The sequence below is a fragment of the Camelus dromedarius genome, chromosome 12 (genome assembly GCF_036321535.1).
Source record: "Camelus dromedarius isolate mCamDro1 chromosome 12, mCamDro1.pat, whole genome shotgun sequence".
Lineage (NCBI taxonomy): Eukaryota > Metazoa > Chordata > Mammalia > Artiodactyla > Camelidae > Camelus > Camelus dromedarius.
In genome coordinates, this window is record NC_087447.1 from 9,336,763 (window position 1) to 9,353,415 (window position 16,653).

The 16,653-nt window shown below is 60.0% G+C and overlaps 1 protein-coding gene across 7 annotated transcripts in view; it reads right to left on the bottom strand.

Moving 5' to 3' along the window:
• MYRF (myelin regulatory factor) overlaps window positions 1-15,974 on the bottom strand; it is a 34,056-nt gene extending 18,082 nt beyond the window's left edge. For 5 of the 7 annotated variants that reach the window (XM_031459469.2, XM_031459468.2, XM_031459467.2 and 2 more), the window contains exons 1-4: window positions 15,818-15,974; window positions 3,463-3,550; window positions 2,988-3,251; window positions 461-522 (exon numbers count right to left, since the gene is read on the bottom strand). In XM_031459469.2, the coding sequence (XP_031315329.2) occupies window positions 461-522; window positions 2,988-3,251; window positions 3,463-3,550; window positions 15,818-15,863 (460 nt within the window). In that variant the 5' untranslated portion in view covers window positions 15,864-15,974. Of the gene's footprint in view, window positions 1-198; window positions 308-460; window positions 523-2,987; window positions 3,252-3,462; window positions 3,551-15,817 lie in introns of those variants that run through there. The other 2 variants (XM_031459471.2, XM_031459472.2) reach the window with 2 other exon arrangements.
• Window positions 15,975-16,653: the final 679 nt, after the last annotated feature.

Below are 16,653 nucleotides of genomic sequence, written 5' to 3' on the forward strand. Positions count from 1 at the left end.
ATTCCAGAGATGTTTTTGGTAAGATAAACAGAACTCTTGACCCCTCTCTGAGCTATGGGGAGACGGCTGCCCGCGCTCCTGCTCTTGGCCACCTGGGGGCTGCTGCACCCCTGAGCACCCCCAGAGGTGAGGTGGGCCCGGCTGGCCAGCGAGGCCTGTGCTCAGGCTGCACCCAGCCTTCCCCAGCCGTCCACTTACCGCTGAAGGGCGCGTCCATGATGGCGCAGGCGGGCAGGCGGGTGGCATCACCGGCAGGGACACTTGCTCAGAGGCAGGGCCAGGCTCCCCACCCGCCCATGGGGAAACAATAGCCAGCGCCGGGGAGTATTTGACCAGCGATAATCTGGGCCTGTTGGGCAGCTGCTGGCCCCCTCCCTCCCTCGCTCCCTCCCTCCCGATAAGGCCGCCCCAACCACTTGCCCAAACCCCAGAGGGGGAGGGCAGTGCCCGCTGGACTCACCATTCACCTGCTGGGGGGAGTAGGCCTCGGAGCCCGAGTCTGGGGGAGAGTCTGGCAGCGTGCTGTGGAGCAAGAGGAAGGGGCGGTTGGGTGGGCAGCTGAGCCCCTGCCTTCCAGCCAGGCAGCTCCTCTGCGGGGCAGGGTCCCAGAGACCCCAGAGGCCGGAGGCATCGAGGTCTCCCCACACCCACCCTTATGGGCTTTTCACTGTACCAGCCATCTCGGGGTGCCCAGCAGGGCCTGGGGCTGAGTTGTGTGCAGGGGGACTTGGACTCCTGCCTAGGATCCCCTCAGACTTACAAGGCATTTGGGGGCCTGTCACCAGTGTCCCTGATGATGGCACAGGGATTCAAGGACTCCCTCCCCAGACTGAAAGGCCAAGCCAGCTCCTCCCTCCTGTACTAGCAGAAGCCCCATTTCCTGGAAACTCTAGGGAGCCCCGGGGGGCGGGCCTGGGAAACTTCAGTGGGTCACCAGAGGGGCTGCCCTGCCACGGGCAGGTGTGGTCTGGGCAGGGAGCCAGCTCCACCAGACTTGAGCTTATTTTTTTCTTGCAGGTTTTGTTTTATCAGTGGTTCAGGCAAAGGAACAAACTCATTTCTGAGAGGTCAACACGTCCTGCATGAACCCTGTGTTCACCCAGAGGAGGCTGCGGCCACTCAAGGAGCTGGTTCTTTGGCCATCCCGGTCCCCACTTCTGCAGACGCTGACCACTATTGTGCCCAGGAAGCTTCCCAAGGCAGCCGAACCATCGTGGACACAGCCTGGGCCTGATTCCAGGGTCCCCAAGCTCCCTGGATAAGCCACCACCCCAGCCCTACAGGCCATGTGAGAATGACAGGAAAAAGTGATGGGGACTCGGCCCTTGCTGGGACCCGCCAGGTGCAACAGGTTAACTGGGGCCCCAGCTCCGCATCCACCATGTCCCGCCTGCTCCCTAAACTACCCTGTCAGTGGCCTTGTGTAAAGGTCTTTCACACCCCTGGTCCCTGCAAGCAAATGCGCCAAGTCCACAGGATCTTGTGATCTTTCTCATAACTCCTCACAGTGCTCATGAGTCCCTGATTTGGTGATTTATTAATAACTCCTTCCCCAACTAGACAACAGGACCTGCTGCAGGAGGGATGCGTGCCTTTTTTTACCACGTAGAACAGGGCCTGGCAGAGGTAGGGGCAGTGGGAGGCCCTGGGTCCCTCCCAGGAATGGCCTGGGGGCCCCAGGGTACCTGTGTGGTCTGGACAAGCACTTTCTCTCTCTGGGAAATGGCCTCAGTGTCCCAGCCACATCCTGCTGTGAGGGGGGTGGGGCTTTACCTGCAGGCTGGCTGGTTTTGGGGTCCCCCAGGAGCTGGTTACTAGGGACAGTTGATGAGCTCACACGGAAGCATGGGGTTTAGAGCGGGCACCCAGCAGGTGCTTATTACGCGTTAGTCCTCTTCCCTACCTGCCCTTCAGAGTCTGTGGCTTAGGGACAGCCTCCTGGTCTCAAGCAGACAGCTGCCCTCTTCAGCAATGAATGGCTCACTCTGGCACCCCAGCTGGCCTCCACTGCCCTCCCCCAGTAAGCCAGGAAACAGCCACGGTCCCCCCCCAGGACTTCCTCTGTGCTTCCTCCTCTGATTTCCACAATCACTTGGAGGTGGAAGCATTTTGGGCTCACTTTACAGCAGGGGGTCACTGAGGCCCTAACCAAGGTTGTGGATTTCCATGCCAGAAGGCTGGAAATGGTGCAACCGGAGATGGAGCCAGGCTGCCTGACCAGTGTCGTGCTCCCAGTGCTCTGTCACCCTTCCACCCAGAGGTAGGGTCCCCTGCCCCTGCCCCAGGCTGGGGAACCCAGAATTTTCTCCAAGCCCCTCTGCAGGGCCCAGAAGATCCAAGCTCCCTGCCTCTTCCCGTAGTTGCCCTGCAGTCTGGCTGGGCTGGTGGCCACCTGGAAACCAGGGTCATAGCCGGTCTCCGGCCAAGCCCCTGGGTCAGGAGTTGACGTCAACTCCTCAGACAGGAGCCGGAGAGGACCTGGGGGGCTGGCTTGGATAGAGTCCTAACATCTGCACCAACTTCAGGTCCCACATCTGCGCCTTTGGCCAACTCCCTAGGACCACGGGAAATAGTAGCTAAATGCACAAGTGATGGGTGGGGCTGGTGCAGTGCGGCTTTGGGTGCCCTGGGTGCCTGCATGTGTGTGGAGGTGTTCCCCTGAGTGTAAACAGTCATGCCTCCAGTCTCACCTGCTCCCGGCCTCTCTCCACACAGCTCTTGGGGATTTTTCTAGCACTTACATCAGCCCTCATCACTCCTCTGCTCAGAATCCTCCAGGGCTGCCCCCTGCCTCACAACAAAGCCATGAGTCCCTCCTCAGCTTGGCCCTGGTCCTCCCCACTGCCTTACCTACCCACAGGGCGGCCCGATCCCCACTGCCAGGCCTTGGCCAGCACCTCCCAGACCGCAGTCACTGGCCCCACACCTGGCCTGCCCTGGGCCCCTGCACATTACCCCTGCCCCCCACACTCCCTGCCCTCACTCACCCTGGGGCATAGGGAGCCTTGGGCTCTGCCTTGATGGGGGGCCCAGAGCCCCCCAGGAAGGGCTTGGTAGCGGCACCCATGCCGTTGTTGTTGTTGCAGTTGAGCGGGGCACTGTAGCTTGGGGGTGGGAGGGGGCCATGGCGCCCTGGGGAGGGTCCCCCCCCAGGGGGGCTCAGGTGGTGGACCCCGCTGGAGCCGGGAATCGCTGGCTGCCCGTGGGGGTAGGAGGCCGCGCTGGCTGGAGCAGAGATGTCAGGGAAGCAGCTGTGGAGAAGGAAGGAAGCTCAGCGCCAGCCAGGCCCCCAGCCCGTCCCCGGTCCCCCACCAGCAGGGCAGCGTGGAGAGGCAGAGGGGTCAGTGGCTGGGAAAGGAGAGGAGCAGCTTTCAGAGATGGGGCCATGTCACAGCTCCCCGGTGGATGCAGAGGGGCTGGGGTCAGGGCCGAGGCTGCGGGTGGGGTCGGGGGGGCACTCACAGGTCGGAGGCATCCTCCTTGCTGATGTACTCCTCCAGGATGCTGGTGTCTATGTTGGAGGGCTCCAGGGCGCCATTGATGTCGTGGCCTGTGGAGGAGGGAGCAGATGTGAGTGAGGGGACAGATCCAACTCCCCACGGCTCCTGGGCCTCTGGGCCTAGCCCTCCAGCTATCCCCAGGCTGGGCCCTTCAAAACAGATGGCCCCAGCCTCCTTCTGACCTGAGTATCCACATGGAGGGAGTCCTTCATCGACCATCACTTGACCCCCTCCAGCAGGCAATGATGGAGCCGTCCCCAGCCCACAAGGCCACCTGGGGCCTCCAAGGAGGGGAGGGGCCCAGAGTGCAGATCTGGACAGACCTGCTTCCTGCCCCTCCATACCCCTTTCCAGCTTCATGACATGAGCAAGACCCTCATCTGTAAAATGGGGGTAACCATGCCCCCGTCTTATGGAGGAGCTGCTGTGAGGAGCAAACAAGGTGCTTTATGTAGCTTGAGTGCCCAGTGGATGCCGCCACCCTCACTGACTCAGACCCAGACTCACTGACTCTGTCCTGCCCTGTCCTCCAGGAGTCAGTGCTAGATGGCCTAGTTGTGGGCAGCTGGGAGCTTGAGGCCTGGCTGGGCTGGACCATACATCCTGGGGGGGCATGGGGCTGGGGGAGATTCCTATACCCCAGGCCCCAGCTGCAGATGGAGAGGGAGTAGGGATCAGAGTCAGAAGTGCCCAGCCCACTCTCACTGCATATGCCCATCATCAGCCCCATAACCAGGACTGGGGTGCTTAGCCCTGGTTTTCCAGAGGAGTAAACAGGCCCAGAGAGGTTCAGCGGGGAATGACGGTGGCCTGAGTGCTGCTCCTCCACCTGCCCTCTCCTGGGCCCTCCTGCTGGCCCTGGCCCCACAAAGGGGAGGGACTCACAGAAAAGGCAGTCTGGTGCTCTTGGGCATCAGCAGGGGAGGAGAGGGGGAGGCGCTGGCCTTTCCCCTCCCGGGGTCACCTTGCAGAGGGAGCTGGAGGGCGGGGTGATAAGGGGGCTGACGTGAGAGATGCGTCAACCCCGATAGTGGGGGAAGGCCCCACCCACACCCACACTGCTGACCTGGGCTGCAGCCCCACGAAGGCAGGAGGTGCCCCTCCCACAGGCCCCTAGGCCTTGAGTCTGGGGTCTGCACCTCATGCCCTCTTCCCTGGTAAACCCTGGGAACAGAGCTCAGGTCCAGGAACTAATACTAGCTCCCTTGCTCTGTGCTGTGTGACCTTGGGCAGGTCACCTACCTTCTCTGAGCCTCAATCCCCTCAGTAAAATGGGGACATGAACGGCTTTACAACTGGACTTTACAGGGTTGTTCTGAATATGAAACAAGTTAAGGCATATATGGTGCTGGCACACAGTGGGTGCTCAGCAAACAGTCGCTGTCTGCGCTCCCCAGTCCCCAGAGCCCTGGGGTCCCCAGGAACCCCCAGCCCAGGCCCCTCCCTGGCCCCAGCCGGCATTTCAAGAATGCTGAGCCCCGCTTAGGTGATTAATGAGTGGCTAAGCCCTCCTAGGAGTCACGCGCTGCCTGGGACAGGCCCTCCTGCTGGCCCCTACACCAGGCTCACCCAGCCGGGAACAAGGGACACCCACCAAGCACCGCCCATGGCCGTCCAGGGCCCTGTGTGGCCAGGGCAAGGGGAGCTTCTCAAGCTGGGAATGACCAGCTGGCATGCAGAGGTACTAAGACGCCCGTCTGCACTCTGGCCCCCATCCGATCCTTCCCTGTTAACTGAAGGTCCTATTTATTGAGCGCTTGCTGTGTGCCAGGCAATTTTTGAGCCAAGTACACTAATAATCATAGTTTATTATAGGCAAGGCATCCTGCAGGCTCTTCCTGTGCATGATACTTAACCCTCCCAACCTGTAATGGTGAGGATGATGACATGACGATGAGGGTGACAGTGGCTGATACTGGTGCCTGCCAGGCCCCAGCACTATTCTAAGTACTTTAATGATTTACCTCCCAATGGCCCCTGCAGACTTGGTGTTTGTTATTAGCATCATCCCCTTTGTTCAGAGTAGGCAATTCTCTTGCCCACCGCAACACAAGGAGGAGAAGCCAAACCCAGGTGCAGGGGACTGACTCCAAGAGGGAAGGTGTGGCTGGTGGTCGCTAAGACTACCCAGCCCTCTTGGGCTGCCCCACTTGATAGGCAGGGATCGAGCACGGGGGATGGGGAGGGAGGGGCTACTGGAGCGTCACGCCCACCCTGGCCTGCAGGTTTTTGAGAGTGAACTTGGAATCTACAGTGAATGATGGGGTGATGGAGTCATGGTGTTGCTATTTATAACAGGCCAGGCCCCTCCTCCCCCACTCCTCCCCTGGCCGGGAGCACTCCTAATCACCCCTAATCCTCCTGCCCACCTCCCCCAGGATCGGGGGGCCTCAGACAGAGGCATCTTGGGAGACCCTAACGAGAACCAGATGTGGCTTGGGGGAGGAGAGACCCTCCGGTGCCAGGGGCCGGGCGGACGGGAGGAAGGTGGAGGGAGGGAGGAGGGAGTGACTGGGGCAGGGTAGGGGTGGGCCAATGGGTGGGAGAGACGGATGAGGTTTGGGGGGTTAGCTAGCCTCCTGAGGAGCATTGACCCCACATCTTCTCTTTCTCTGGGAACCCTCGAGGCCTGCCTGGTCTCCCCACACCACCCGTCCTAAACGGTCCAGCCACCAAGCAGATGCCCCCAGCCTATGAGCCAAACTGGAGATCTCTAACCCAACATTCCAGCAGGACAGGGTGAAGCGGGGACATGCAAAAGCCCAGGGGCTCTGGAGGCTGGAGTAGAGCCCCCAGAAACCCAGGAGAAAAGCAGCACCCCTGGGCACACCCTTGGGGATGCCCCTCCCACACTGCTCCCCAAAGAACCCTGGAACATCGTTGAGCCAGCAACAGATACTTGTCAGGCAGGAAGCTAAGAATGTCCCATGCTGATCCTTAAGACCTCGCTGGGAGGTGGGGAGGCTGCCCAAGGTCCCACAGCCTGAAGGTGGCACCACCAGGTCACAAACCAGCATCCCTGCCCTCCCTCTCCCCAGTCTGTCAACTTCCCATTGCTCGGGATGTCAGGAACCCTCGACCAAGGCCCCCTGCCTGCCCCCACGGCCTCTCCTGCCCTAGTGCCCCTCCTTGCAACTCTCCATAGTCCAGTCCCCACCTCATTCCATCCTGGGACAAGCATCCCCCTTGCACTTTGGGACCTTTGCACATGCTGTTCCTATTCCTCATCACTCTTTAGGTTTTGGTTTCAATGTAAGTTCCTCCAGGAGGCCATGTCTGACTTTCCATTCTCATGAGTGGCAGCCTCCTTTCTACTTTGTCCGCAGGCTCTTTACTCTGCTGCTTTGCACACATCTCGGGTGGAGAGACTGTACTCTGCCTGCTCACTGCCCACAGTTCACACTCACCAAGCAATCACTCTGCCCATCCCCATGCCACACACTTTCTATGGCTCATATTTAATTCTCTTAACAACCCTACAGGGTAAGTGGTTTTCTTGTTTCCTGTTTTACAGATGAGGAAACTGAGGCTCAGAAAAAAAAAAATGCCTTGCCCACAGCTTAGTGGTGTGGGAGCCAGGCTGTGAGTCCTGCCCTGTTCTGCCTCTCTGGGGTGTAAGCATCCAAGTATACTGTAGGCACGCAATAAATGTTCAAGGAATAAATGAGCAAAGGGGCAAGTGGGGCACTGGAACCAGGCCTGCCTGGGTCTGGGGACCTCCGCCCGGCAGTGCTGTGGTCAGGGTCCAGGGCTAGACAGGGCCCCTCCAGGCACTGCCGCTGCCCTGCTGAGCTATGCACCCCAGCTGCTCCTCATTAATTAGGCCCTTTATTACCTGCTTTTAACAGGAGCCAGACACTGCTTCTTCCCAGGCAGGCTGGGATCTGGGCTGTGGGAAGGAAGCCCCCTCCCCTCCCCTCTCCTCCTCCCTTTAAGGCCACCCAGCTGGGCAGAAGAACCAAGGGGACACAAGCCAGGTGCAGGATGAGGGCGGGTGGGGGCCCAGGTGGTCCTCCACCCTGGACCCTTCTCTTCCTCCTGCCTCGTGCTCATGCCCCACCCCCCTGCCAACCAGCTGTGGCCACTGGCTGAGTCTCGACCATTGTCCCAGGGAACGGGGGAGGGTGGGGACCCAGCACAGTGGGAGGCTTGTGCCCTGCCCACACCCTCCCCCCCACCCGTCAATGGGGCACTTGTCAATTCATGCCCCAAACATGGCGGAAATCCCGTCGGCCACGTGGCTGTGGGCAGGGCAGGCTGGGGCCTAAGGATGCTGGCCAGGCCAAGCTGATCTGAACCTGGGGCTAACAGGGCACAGGCCTGTCCCCCCACTGTTGAGTGTCCACTCTGGGCATCTGAATCTGAGGGGCATCCTGCCTCCAGGCAATGGCTGGGGTCAGGGTAGTAGTGGTTAGGGGACTGCCAACCTTGGGAACCCCATAATGCCCTAAGGGAGCCCTGGGCTCAAAGAGACTGGGTCGCTACCGTGGGCCCCCTCTTCATTGTTGTGTGACCCTTGGCAAGTGACTTGACCTCCCTGTGCTTCAGCTTCCCTCCCTCTGAAATGGAGGAGATCCCTGCATCATGGGGTGGTCGTGAGTCTCCAACAAGATGGAGTCTCCTTATCCGGGAAGGCCATTCCTCAATCAGTGTTAATTGCTCTGTTTCCATCTCTCTTGGAACTTCCATCTCCTTTCCTGCCCAGGCATGACCAGTACCATGCTGTCATCCTGGCACATGCATGTCACCGTCCAGGCGCCAGGCCTTGGCTCTTGCCATCCCCCCTCCAGTGGGTAAGCCTCTGTGACTGCCTGCCTGTCCCAGCCACCCCTCCTCAGTCACCCCAGTCACAGAGGACTCAGTGCTGTGGCTTATCTCCCAATACTGACTGAGCTAATTGGCCTGCTCCAAACTAGCTCACAATGGGACAGGGTAAGGTGGGCTCTCGCCTCCCTTTGGACTTTCTATCTTTATTAATATGATCTGTGATTAATATGATAACTACTTGAGGCTTCAACTTGTGACCAGAGTCTTCTCACTAAAATGCCTTCAGGTCAAATGCTTGGTTCTGCAAGCTATGCTTTGCTTCTCTGCCTCAAATACCCAATGACAAGGTTGTGGCTCTTGAGTCACTACCATCAGATCCTTGTATCTGAGCTATGGTTGTCACTGTTTCCTCTCACTTCTTGCCAAAAATGCAGAGGAGCCCTGCATCTTGCCTGCAGAGACCCATCGCTTCCAGGGGACCTGATATCTTTAGCCACCCCTGGGCTATAGCTGTGTCCTCCCCTAGTCCCCTCACAGCTGCCACCCTGTCCTCAGGTCGACACAGGGCTGAATTCACAGCCCTAAGTTACTCCCAAGCTGGGTCCAACAGAGCTGAGCCCAACAGCTGCGAGCTGTTCTTAGAGAACCCACATTGGTCCCCAGGCATCTCCACTTTTCTCTGGGGGCCCCCAGCCCTCTTCCACAGGGACCAGTGCAGGCAGGCTGGGGAAGGCCCTTCCCCACAGAGGTGGAGTAGAGACCCTGCAGCTTGGGGTGGGGGCAGGGCTCTATCGGGATTCCCCGTGCCCGTCTGTGTTCACACACCAGCAAGCTCCACCCCATCTGTGTTCACTCCCACACACGTGCATGGTGATGTACATCTGAACATACACAGATACAGAAACAAACTGCTCCCACACTGACACACACACGTGCCCCACCAGCATGCCCCAGTGTGTGCATTTGTTCAGTCACGCAATTATTTACTGAGCATCCTCTATGGATCAGGGCAATGCTGGTTCCGGAGATAAAATAGTAAACAGACAAAATCTCTTGCCTACATGGAGCTGACATTCTGGAGGCAGAGTCAGATGACAAGATAGATGGATAAAATCCACAGCCTTTTAGAAGGTGACGAATGCTATGGAGACAATAAAGGAGGGGGGCTGGTGTGCTAGGAGAGCAGGGAGGTGTTGTCATTTTACACAGGATAGCAGGGAGGACTTCAATGAGCAAAGATACAACGGAGGTGAGCCACATGGATACATGGGAAAAGCATTCCAGGCAGCGGGGAGCCAGTGCAAAGGCCCTGAGGCATGTTCACATCTCAGCACACCTCACAGACTTGTATACGCGTGTCTACAAATGCTCACTGACCCCACAGCAGGCCCGGGGCCAACATACCTCCCCATCAGTTCTAGCCAGAGCCAGATCTAACTGAGTGAACTCAGTGTCACAGATCCCCAACTCCGCTGCCAAAGGCAGTTCCCTCCAAGTCAGCAAGGCAGAGGATGAGGATCCCCCCATCCTCAAGGCCACAGACCCCAGGAGGGAGAACCACAGTGGGAGAAGAGAGCACAGGGGGCTGAGAGGATTAAGAGAGGAGTGAGGGAAGACCCTGAGGGAGGGAGAGTCCCCCAACTCCTCAGAAACAGAGGCTGTGGTTGTGCATTAGGGGGACCGGAGGGATCCAGGTCAGATGGAGGGAAAACTTTGCCACTGATGCAGCCTCAGGTTGGTGGGGAGGAAAGGAAGCTTGAATTCCCCCATCCAGTGGGGGCTCTGGACCCAACTGCCCCCCAACCCAGGGTTTTCCCATCCTTCCTTTCTTCTCTAGGCCTTGGCACTCTTGGGGTCTCACTGCTTACATCACACAACCTTGACATCTGAGTGAGGGCTCTGAGGCCCAGAGAGGACAAGGGGCTGGACAGCAGTCACCCAGCAAAGCCATTGGTAGTGGGTCAGGTCCCTCAGCACGCGAAGAGAGGCCCCTCCCACCCCGCTCCAAGATGGCACCCACCTGTGACTGGCCACAGTTCAGGAGACCCAGGCCACCGGGAGTGAGCCTGAGACATCGGCCTCCCCTCCTGCCTCAGCACTCCCTCTTGGAAATGAGGGGACCCCCCCACCCTGCACTTCCATGGAGCCCTTGGCCCCTGGGAGACAACATATGCAAAAACCCCTGGCCTGGGTGCGGCTGGCAAAGACAAAGGACAGTCAAGCCCCTTCCCCCAACCCTCCCACCTACGCCTCCGGCCCAAGGCCCAAGTTCCGCATCTCTGAGGTGGAGGGTGGGGCAGGCCCAGCTGGAGGTACCAGCTGGCACAGGAGCAGGCATCAGGACCCAGAAGGGCGGATCCGTGTTGGAGTGGGGCCCCTGCGTACACAGTGTGGTCCACAAGGCGGATGGTTTCCCCTCATCTCTGGAGTAAGTAGCCCAGAGAGGGTGAGGGGCTTTCCCAAGGTACACAGCACCAGCCACAGGCCCCTGCCCAAGCTTGGGGGCATGACCTATCCGTGGACCAGTACACCCTCAAAGTGGAGAGCATAATATCTGCCATGAACCTGTCAAACTGCGCTGTGCCAGCCCAGGGCCGGGTGGGGGGCATCGCCATCCAGGCTCACACTGATGGAGCAGTACTGCACCAGGGACTGCACTAGGCTCTGCGCAGGCCCCCTTGACCTAATCCCCACAGAAACCGTGACAGGCAGGTGCTCTGACTCCAGCTGTATGCCCACTCCACAGAGAGGAAAATGGAGGCACAAAGAGGCACAGTGATGGGCCCAGGAGAAAGACTGTGGGTAAGCAGCAGAGCTAGGAACAGATCCACAGCCCACCCCAGAGAGCACATAAGACCATGACATCACCCACCCCAGTCCCCAGCCGAGGGGCTGCCCAACACAGAGACATCAGGGGCTGGAGACTTTGACTCAGGAGAGGAGGCCCCCCACACACACACCCAGGCTGTAAGGGAAACTGAGGCCCTGAGGAGGGGGCTGTGAGGAGGAAGAAGGTGGAAAGGAAGGGCAGGCGGCCTGGGTGGGGCGGGGCTGCCCCCGGTTAATAATTCAGTTAATGATTTCTTCTCCCCGTCCTTATCGGGCGGGCAAAGTCCAAGGGCAGCAGCCAATCAGCAGCCCCGCTGGGCTGTTACCCAGCAGCCTCTGCTGCCAGCGCCCCTCAGTCCTGCCGGCCCCTGGGAGTCAGGGAGTGGGGGCCAGGTCCCCAGGAGGAGGCCGCTCTGCCCAGACACCCTGCTTGGCTCTGCCTAAGACCCCAAAGGGCACTCTGCCCAGGCCCCCAGACTCAGGAGAGGCCCTGAGGCCAGCAGGTTGGAAGCAGCCTGTTCTCTCCCCTGTACTGAGCCAGGCCCTCCCAATCAGCTTCCTGGGGTGCGCCCCCTACCAGCCTCTGTTCACATAGCTTCCTGCCCCCTCCCACCCCCTGTGACCCTGTGCTGGGTGTTAGGGACAGGGGGATGAGTCAGACCCCCCCATACCACTTCCCCTCCAGCTGGACCTAGGGAGGTGGGGCTGGGACAGGAGCCCTCTGGGGGAGCTCTGGGTGGACCCAGGAGACACTCCATCTCATCTCCTTGAGAGTAAGGGGTCTGGCCATTTCCCCCATCCACCTACTCCCTGGGTGCTCTACAGACAGGTGAACACGGGGCACAGGGCTACCCCGTCACACACTGCAGCCCAACCCCAGCCTCTGGGTCCGTCCGGGGTGGGCGTCCTCTCCCACAAGTCTCTGCCAGGGGCCTCCTCCTGCCCTCTGGAGGCAGAGATGCTGGCCCCTGTAGGAAGGCCGCCCTCCCTCCCCCAAAGCCCTGGTGGCAGAGGGGAGTGCTGAGGCCCGGGTGTTGGCTCTGGCTAATGCTGGCTAACTCTCTTCTCCCAGAGCAGCAGTCTTGGGCCCTGGGCAAGGGGGCCAATGCCACCCCTCCCTTCCTCCATCTTAGAGCTGAGGGGAAGGGTATCTTTCAAACCAGGATCTGGTGCTCTGGGGTCTGTGGGGAGCCCAGTCCCTCTGTGTCCAGTGCATATGTCCTATTAGGAGGCCATAGGGTCGGTGGCTAAAAAGAATCACATTGGAAACCCCTGCTCTGGTCCGGCCCACCTGTCTACTCTAGGACATGAGGCCAGAGAAGGGAAGTCACCAGCCCAAGCCACCCATCAGGCCTGAAAGGAGTGAAAACCAGGCTTCCCACCTCCAGCCCTGATGGGGCTCTAGAGGCCGAGGGAGGTCCCCCAAACTCTCAGTGGCCTCTCCAGCACGTGCTAGTACCCCAGTTCCCCTCAGTCACTTCTTCCACATCCGCCTGCTTTCTGAGGGGTGACTGCTGCTCACTCATGCCCCATGTGCCCCTGGAGCCAGGGACCAGCACCCTCCCCCTTCTATGCTCCAAAGCATCCCTCCTCCCTGGGGCTAGAGGTCAAGACTCATCAGAGCTGAAGGCATCATCAAGACCTTCTCTGCTACCCACTCCTGTCTTGCAGCTGAGGAAAAGCAGCCCAGAGAGGGCAAGAGTTCCGCACAGGGCCACACAGCACTCAGTGGCTGAGCCTGCACCAGAACCTCTAAGGTCCTATAGGGATCCTCTGATGCTGCCTTCCCCTGTCCCTGACCTGCTCTGGGAGTCCAAGGCCCCAGCCAGTCAAGGTGAGGAGGAGTACACCTGCCATTGCGTGCCGGTTACCTGCTGGGAGCCAGTGCATCCTGCCTGGAGGGTCCCCTCTCTGCAGGCCCTGTGCCCGTCGATCTGGGCGGCAGTAGCCTCCCTCTAGGGGATTAGCAGGGCGGTCACGGGGGCCCGGCTGTACCAGCCTCGAGGGGGCCGCCCTGTCCCAGCCTCCCACCTGAGGCCCAAAGCGCCTTAGCCTCCAGCCCACCACCCTGGGGCAGGGTACAGCCTGGCCCACCCGCACAGGATCCAGCAGGACCCAGGACATAACGCCTGGTGTGCCTGGAGAGTGGGCCATGTCACACGAGGGGCCTGGGTATGCCCTGCCCCCTTCAGCCAAGCCCTTCCCCACCTCCAAGCCCAGAGCTGGAAGCACAGACCCTCCCCCCGCCGGGTACCCACTGTCCCCGGGAGTGACCAAGGCCAAGCAGGGCCCAGGATGAGAACTCAGGTGTCCCCAGCCCCAAGTGCGAAGCACGCATTGCTTTCCCCTCCACCCCCCCCCCAAACAACACATCCACACGCACAAAAGCATCACTGCCCACCCCTTGCACTTTCACATTTACACTCACGAGCACACTCGGCAGCCCCCCACCCCGGCCCTACTGGCTCTCTAACACCCACACTGCGCCCCCACATGCCACCGCCCACCTGGTTCCTCACCAGGCCTTCCCCTCTCAAGTGGCCCGGGAGACCCCAGCCCTCAGCACCCGCCCCACCTTCCCCCCATCGCAGGCTCTGGGAACACTTCTCCAGCCCCTGGCTCCCTCCACAGACATTCTTGAGTCTCCTCTTATCTCTCTGGAGGGAGCAGCACAGCCTCCCCGCCAGGCCAGGCGCATGGCTGAGCCGTGGCGTCAGCCCCCACCCCCACCCACGGCCAGAAGGGAAAGTTTGGCTCAGGAGACAGGGAGCCTGGGCCAGCCAGGCCCACCCCTCTGCATGGGCCCAGGGTCCCAGGGGAGGAGGCACCGGGATAATTGCAGGAAGCATGGGGTCTTGGCCCATGAGTCATCTGGGGTATCTGGCAGGCTCAGGGCACCCCCAAAATAGTACCTCCCAAGCAAGAATGAGTGTCCCCTTCCTACTTCCCCAGGGGTCCCCAGCCCCCTTAAGGCCCCTTAAGGGCTCCTAAAGGATGAATAGGATCTGGGGAGAGAAGAGCCCCTGGGACTGATGGGGAAACTGCCTAGGACCATCAAATTGCCCAAAAGCCTCAGGACCAATCATTGAATCTAGTTCAAGCCTGATTTCTTGTATCTGGGTCTGCTGGGGTGTCCAGAATCCTGGAGTGGGGAGGCCTGAGGCTTGGGGATGCCCTTATCTGGACTGTTCAGCAAGCAGGAGTGGACAAAGTCTCCCGCCACCCAGCCCCACTCCTACCCGGAAGTCATAGGGAGAAACTGAGGTGAAAAAAGGCCTTCCTCACTCCCTCATGGGACTCCAAAGGGATGTGGGTGCTGGGCATGAAACTTGGGCCCAAATTCCCTGCCCTGTGGCCTAGCACATGGGCCACACATACACCCCCTCCCCAGGGGCAGGTTCACACTAATGGAAGGTTCTGAATCATTGAGTTCTGGGTTTTGAATGCACTGTGATGCTGGATGTGGGCTTAGGGACTGGAGAGAGAGAGGGGACAGAGGCTGGGCTACCCAGGTTGGTGAAGAGAGTCTGGCTCGATGTTCCAGCGAAGGTCTGAGAAGCTGGGTGATATCAGCCTGTCCTCCGCCTCCCCCTCCCACACTCTGCCCCACCCCTCCTGAATCCAGCACCCAGGATGGGGACAGCCCTGAAGATGGGGCAGAGGCCACTCAGGAAAAGGCGAGGGGAGTTAGTTAGATGTAGGAGCAGATCTCCTAAACCACTGGCAGGGGGAGGGGAGGGGAAAGGGTAAAAGAAAATATTGTAGGGTATGTGTAGACCCCAGAGGGGAGAGTCCTATCAGGGTCAAGGTGAGGGGATGAGGTCACTCCTGGGATGGGAGCACAGCCAGAGGAGGCATAGTTCCAGGGACAGGTGTGGGCAACACAGCTCTGAGGAGCCTCAGAGGGCGGGCAGCATGCAGTTCGAAGCTCTGGGAGGGTCTCAGAGTGCAGAGATGGCAGGCAGCAGAGATGCCAACTTCAAGAAGGTTCTAGCCCAAAGAGAGCATTCGAGGGTTGGGGGTGGGGGAATCCAGCCCACAGAGGAATGCCGGGAGGGGTTCCCAACCCCAAGTAGCTGCTTCAAGGGGAAGTTCAGCCTTGGGGGAAGGAGCAACCTTTGGAAGGTGGGTGACAGTCTTGAAAGGGGTTCTCATCTTGATGGGGGTTCTAGTCTCAGAGAAGCACGGTGGGGAGGTCCCAGCCCCTAGGAGTCAGGCTTGAGGGGAAGGTGCCAACCTGAAAGGCACACACAGTGCCTGAGTCTCTAGGTAGGGATCCCAGGCTCTGAGAGGCGTGCTGAGGTGCCAGCCTAAGAAGCATGGAAGAACCTGGGGGTCCCAGCCTGGATGGGGTTCTGGGCAAGCACAGTAAAGGGTCCCCGGAGTGGGGAAGTGCGCTGGGGGTGGGGAAGTGCGCTGGGGGTGGGAGGTGGTCAGAACTTAGGGAGGACTGAAGGTCCTGGAAGGCATGAAGTAGACCGAGCAGGGAAGGGGACACAGCTCCAAGGAAGGTGTGTGTTAGGGGACGGGGACAGAGGAGCCCAACTTCAGCGTAGTGGATAGTGATCTCCAGGAGACAGGAGGGCCCCAGCCCAGAGGAAGCGTTCCTGGGGGGCTCTCAGTGTAGTGAAAGCATAGTCGGGGGTCCCAGTCCCCGGGGAGATCGGCTGGGGGTTCCCAGCACAGAGGGTCGCTGCCCTCATCGGCCCGCAATCTCTCACCTTCGAAGAAGCGCTGTAGCGCCTCCGTCTCGTCCACCACCTCCATGTCCAGCCTGCCCGGTGCGCACTCCGCCCCGGCCCCGCTACAGCCCGGCCCGGGGGCGCGGCGTCGCCGGCGCGGCCCGCGCGACAGTCCCGGCTCGGCTCCGGCTGCAGTCCCGCCCGACCGGCCGCGGCGCTCGCCCCCCGCGCGTCCCTGGCCCGGCCCCGGCCCGCCCCACGCGCCCCGCCCGCCGCGCGCAGCGCCCCCTGCCGGTCGGCCCCGCGCGACAGCCCCTCGGCGGGCAGGACATGCGCGGCTCCTCCAGGGGGCGCTCGGCGCGGGGTCCTAAGGACCTGGGGGTCGCGGGTCAGCCCGGCCTCTGTGCCCGGAGGGCAGGGCCTCCGCAGTCCTCGGCCACCCTTTGGACAGGGGAAGACAGCAGGATTCGGAATCTTAGATTTTCAGAACCAAACCTCAGAGACATCCCCGCTTCCTCTCCTTACCCACCCTTCATCTCAGAAGTGACAATAATAACCTGCATTTCTCGAACATCTGTTATGTGCCAGGCCCACACTGAGCGCCCCACTGGGGTTATCTCATTTGGTCCTCTCTGGTACCTTACCAAGGTACAGATTTTTTTTTTCTGTAAAAATTGCATTTTACAGATGAGGAAACTGAAGCTCAATGAAGTTCAGTACTATCTGAGGAGGTGTGTCTTGTATAACCTTCCATGATGATGATGTCCTCTGTGTTGGCCAGCATGGTCACCACTTGCCACAAGTGACTACTGAACACTCGAAATGTGGCTGTTGAGACTGAGGAACTGACTTCTCAATTTTATTTAATTTGAATT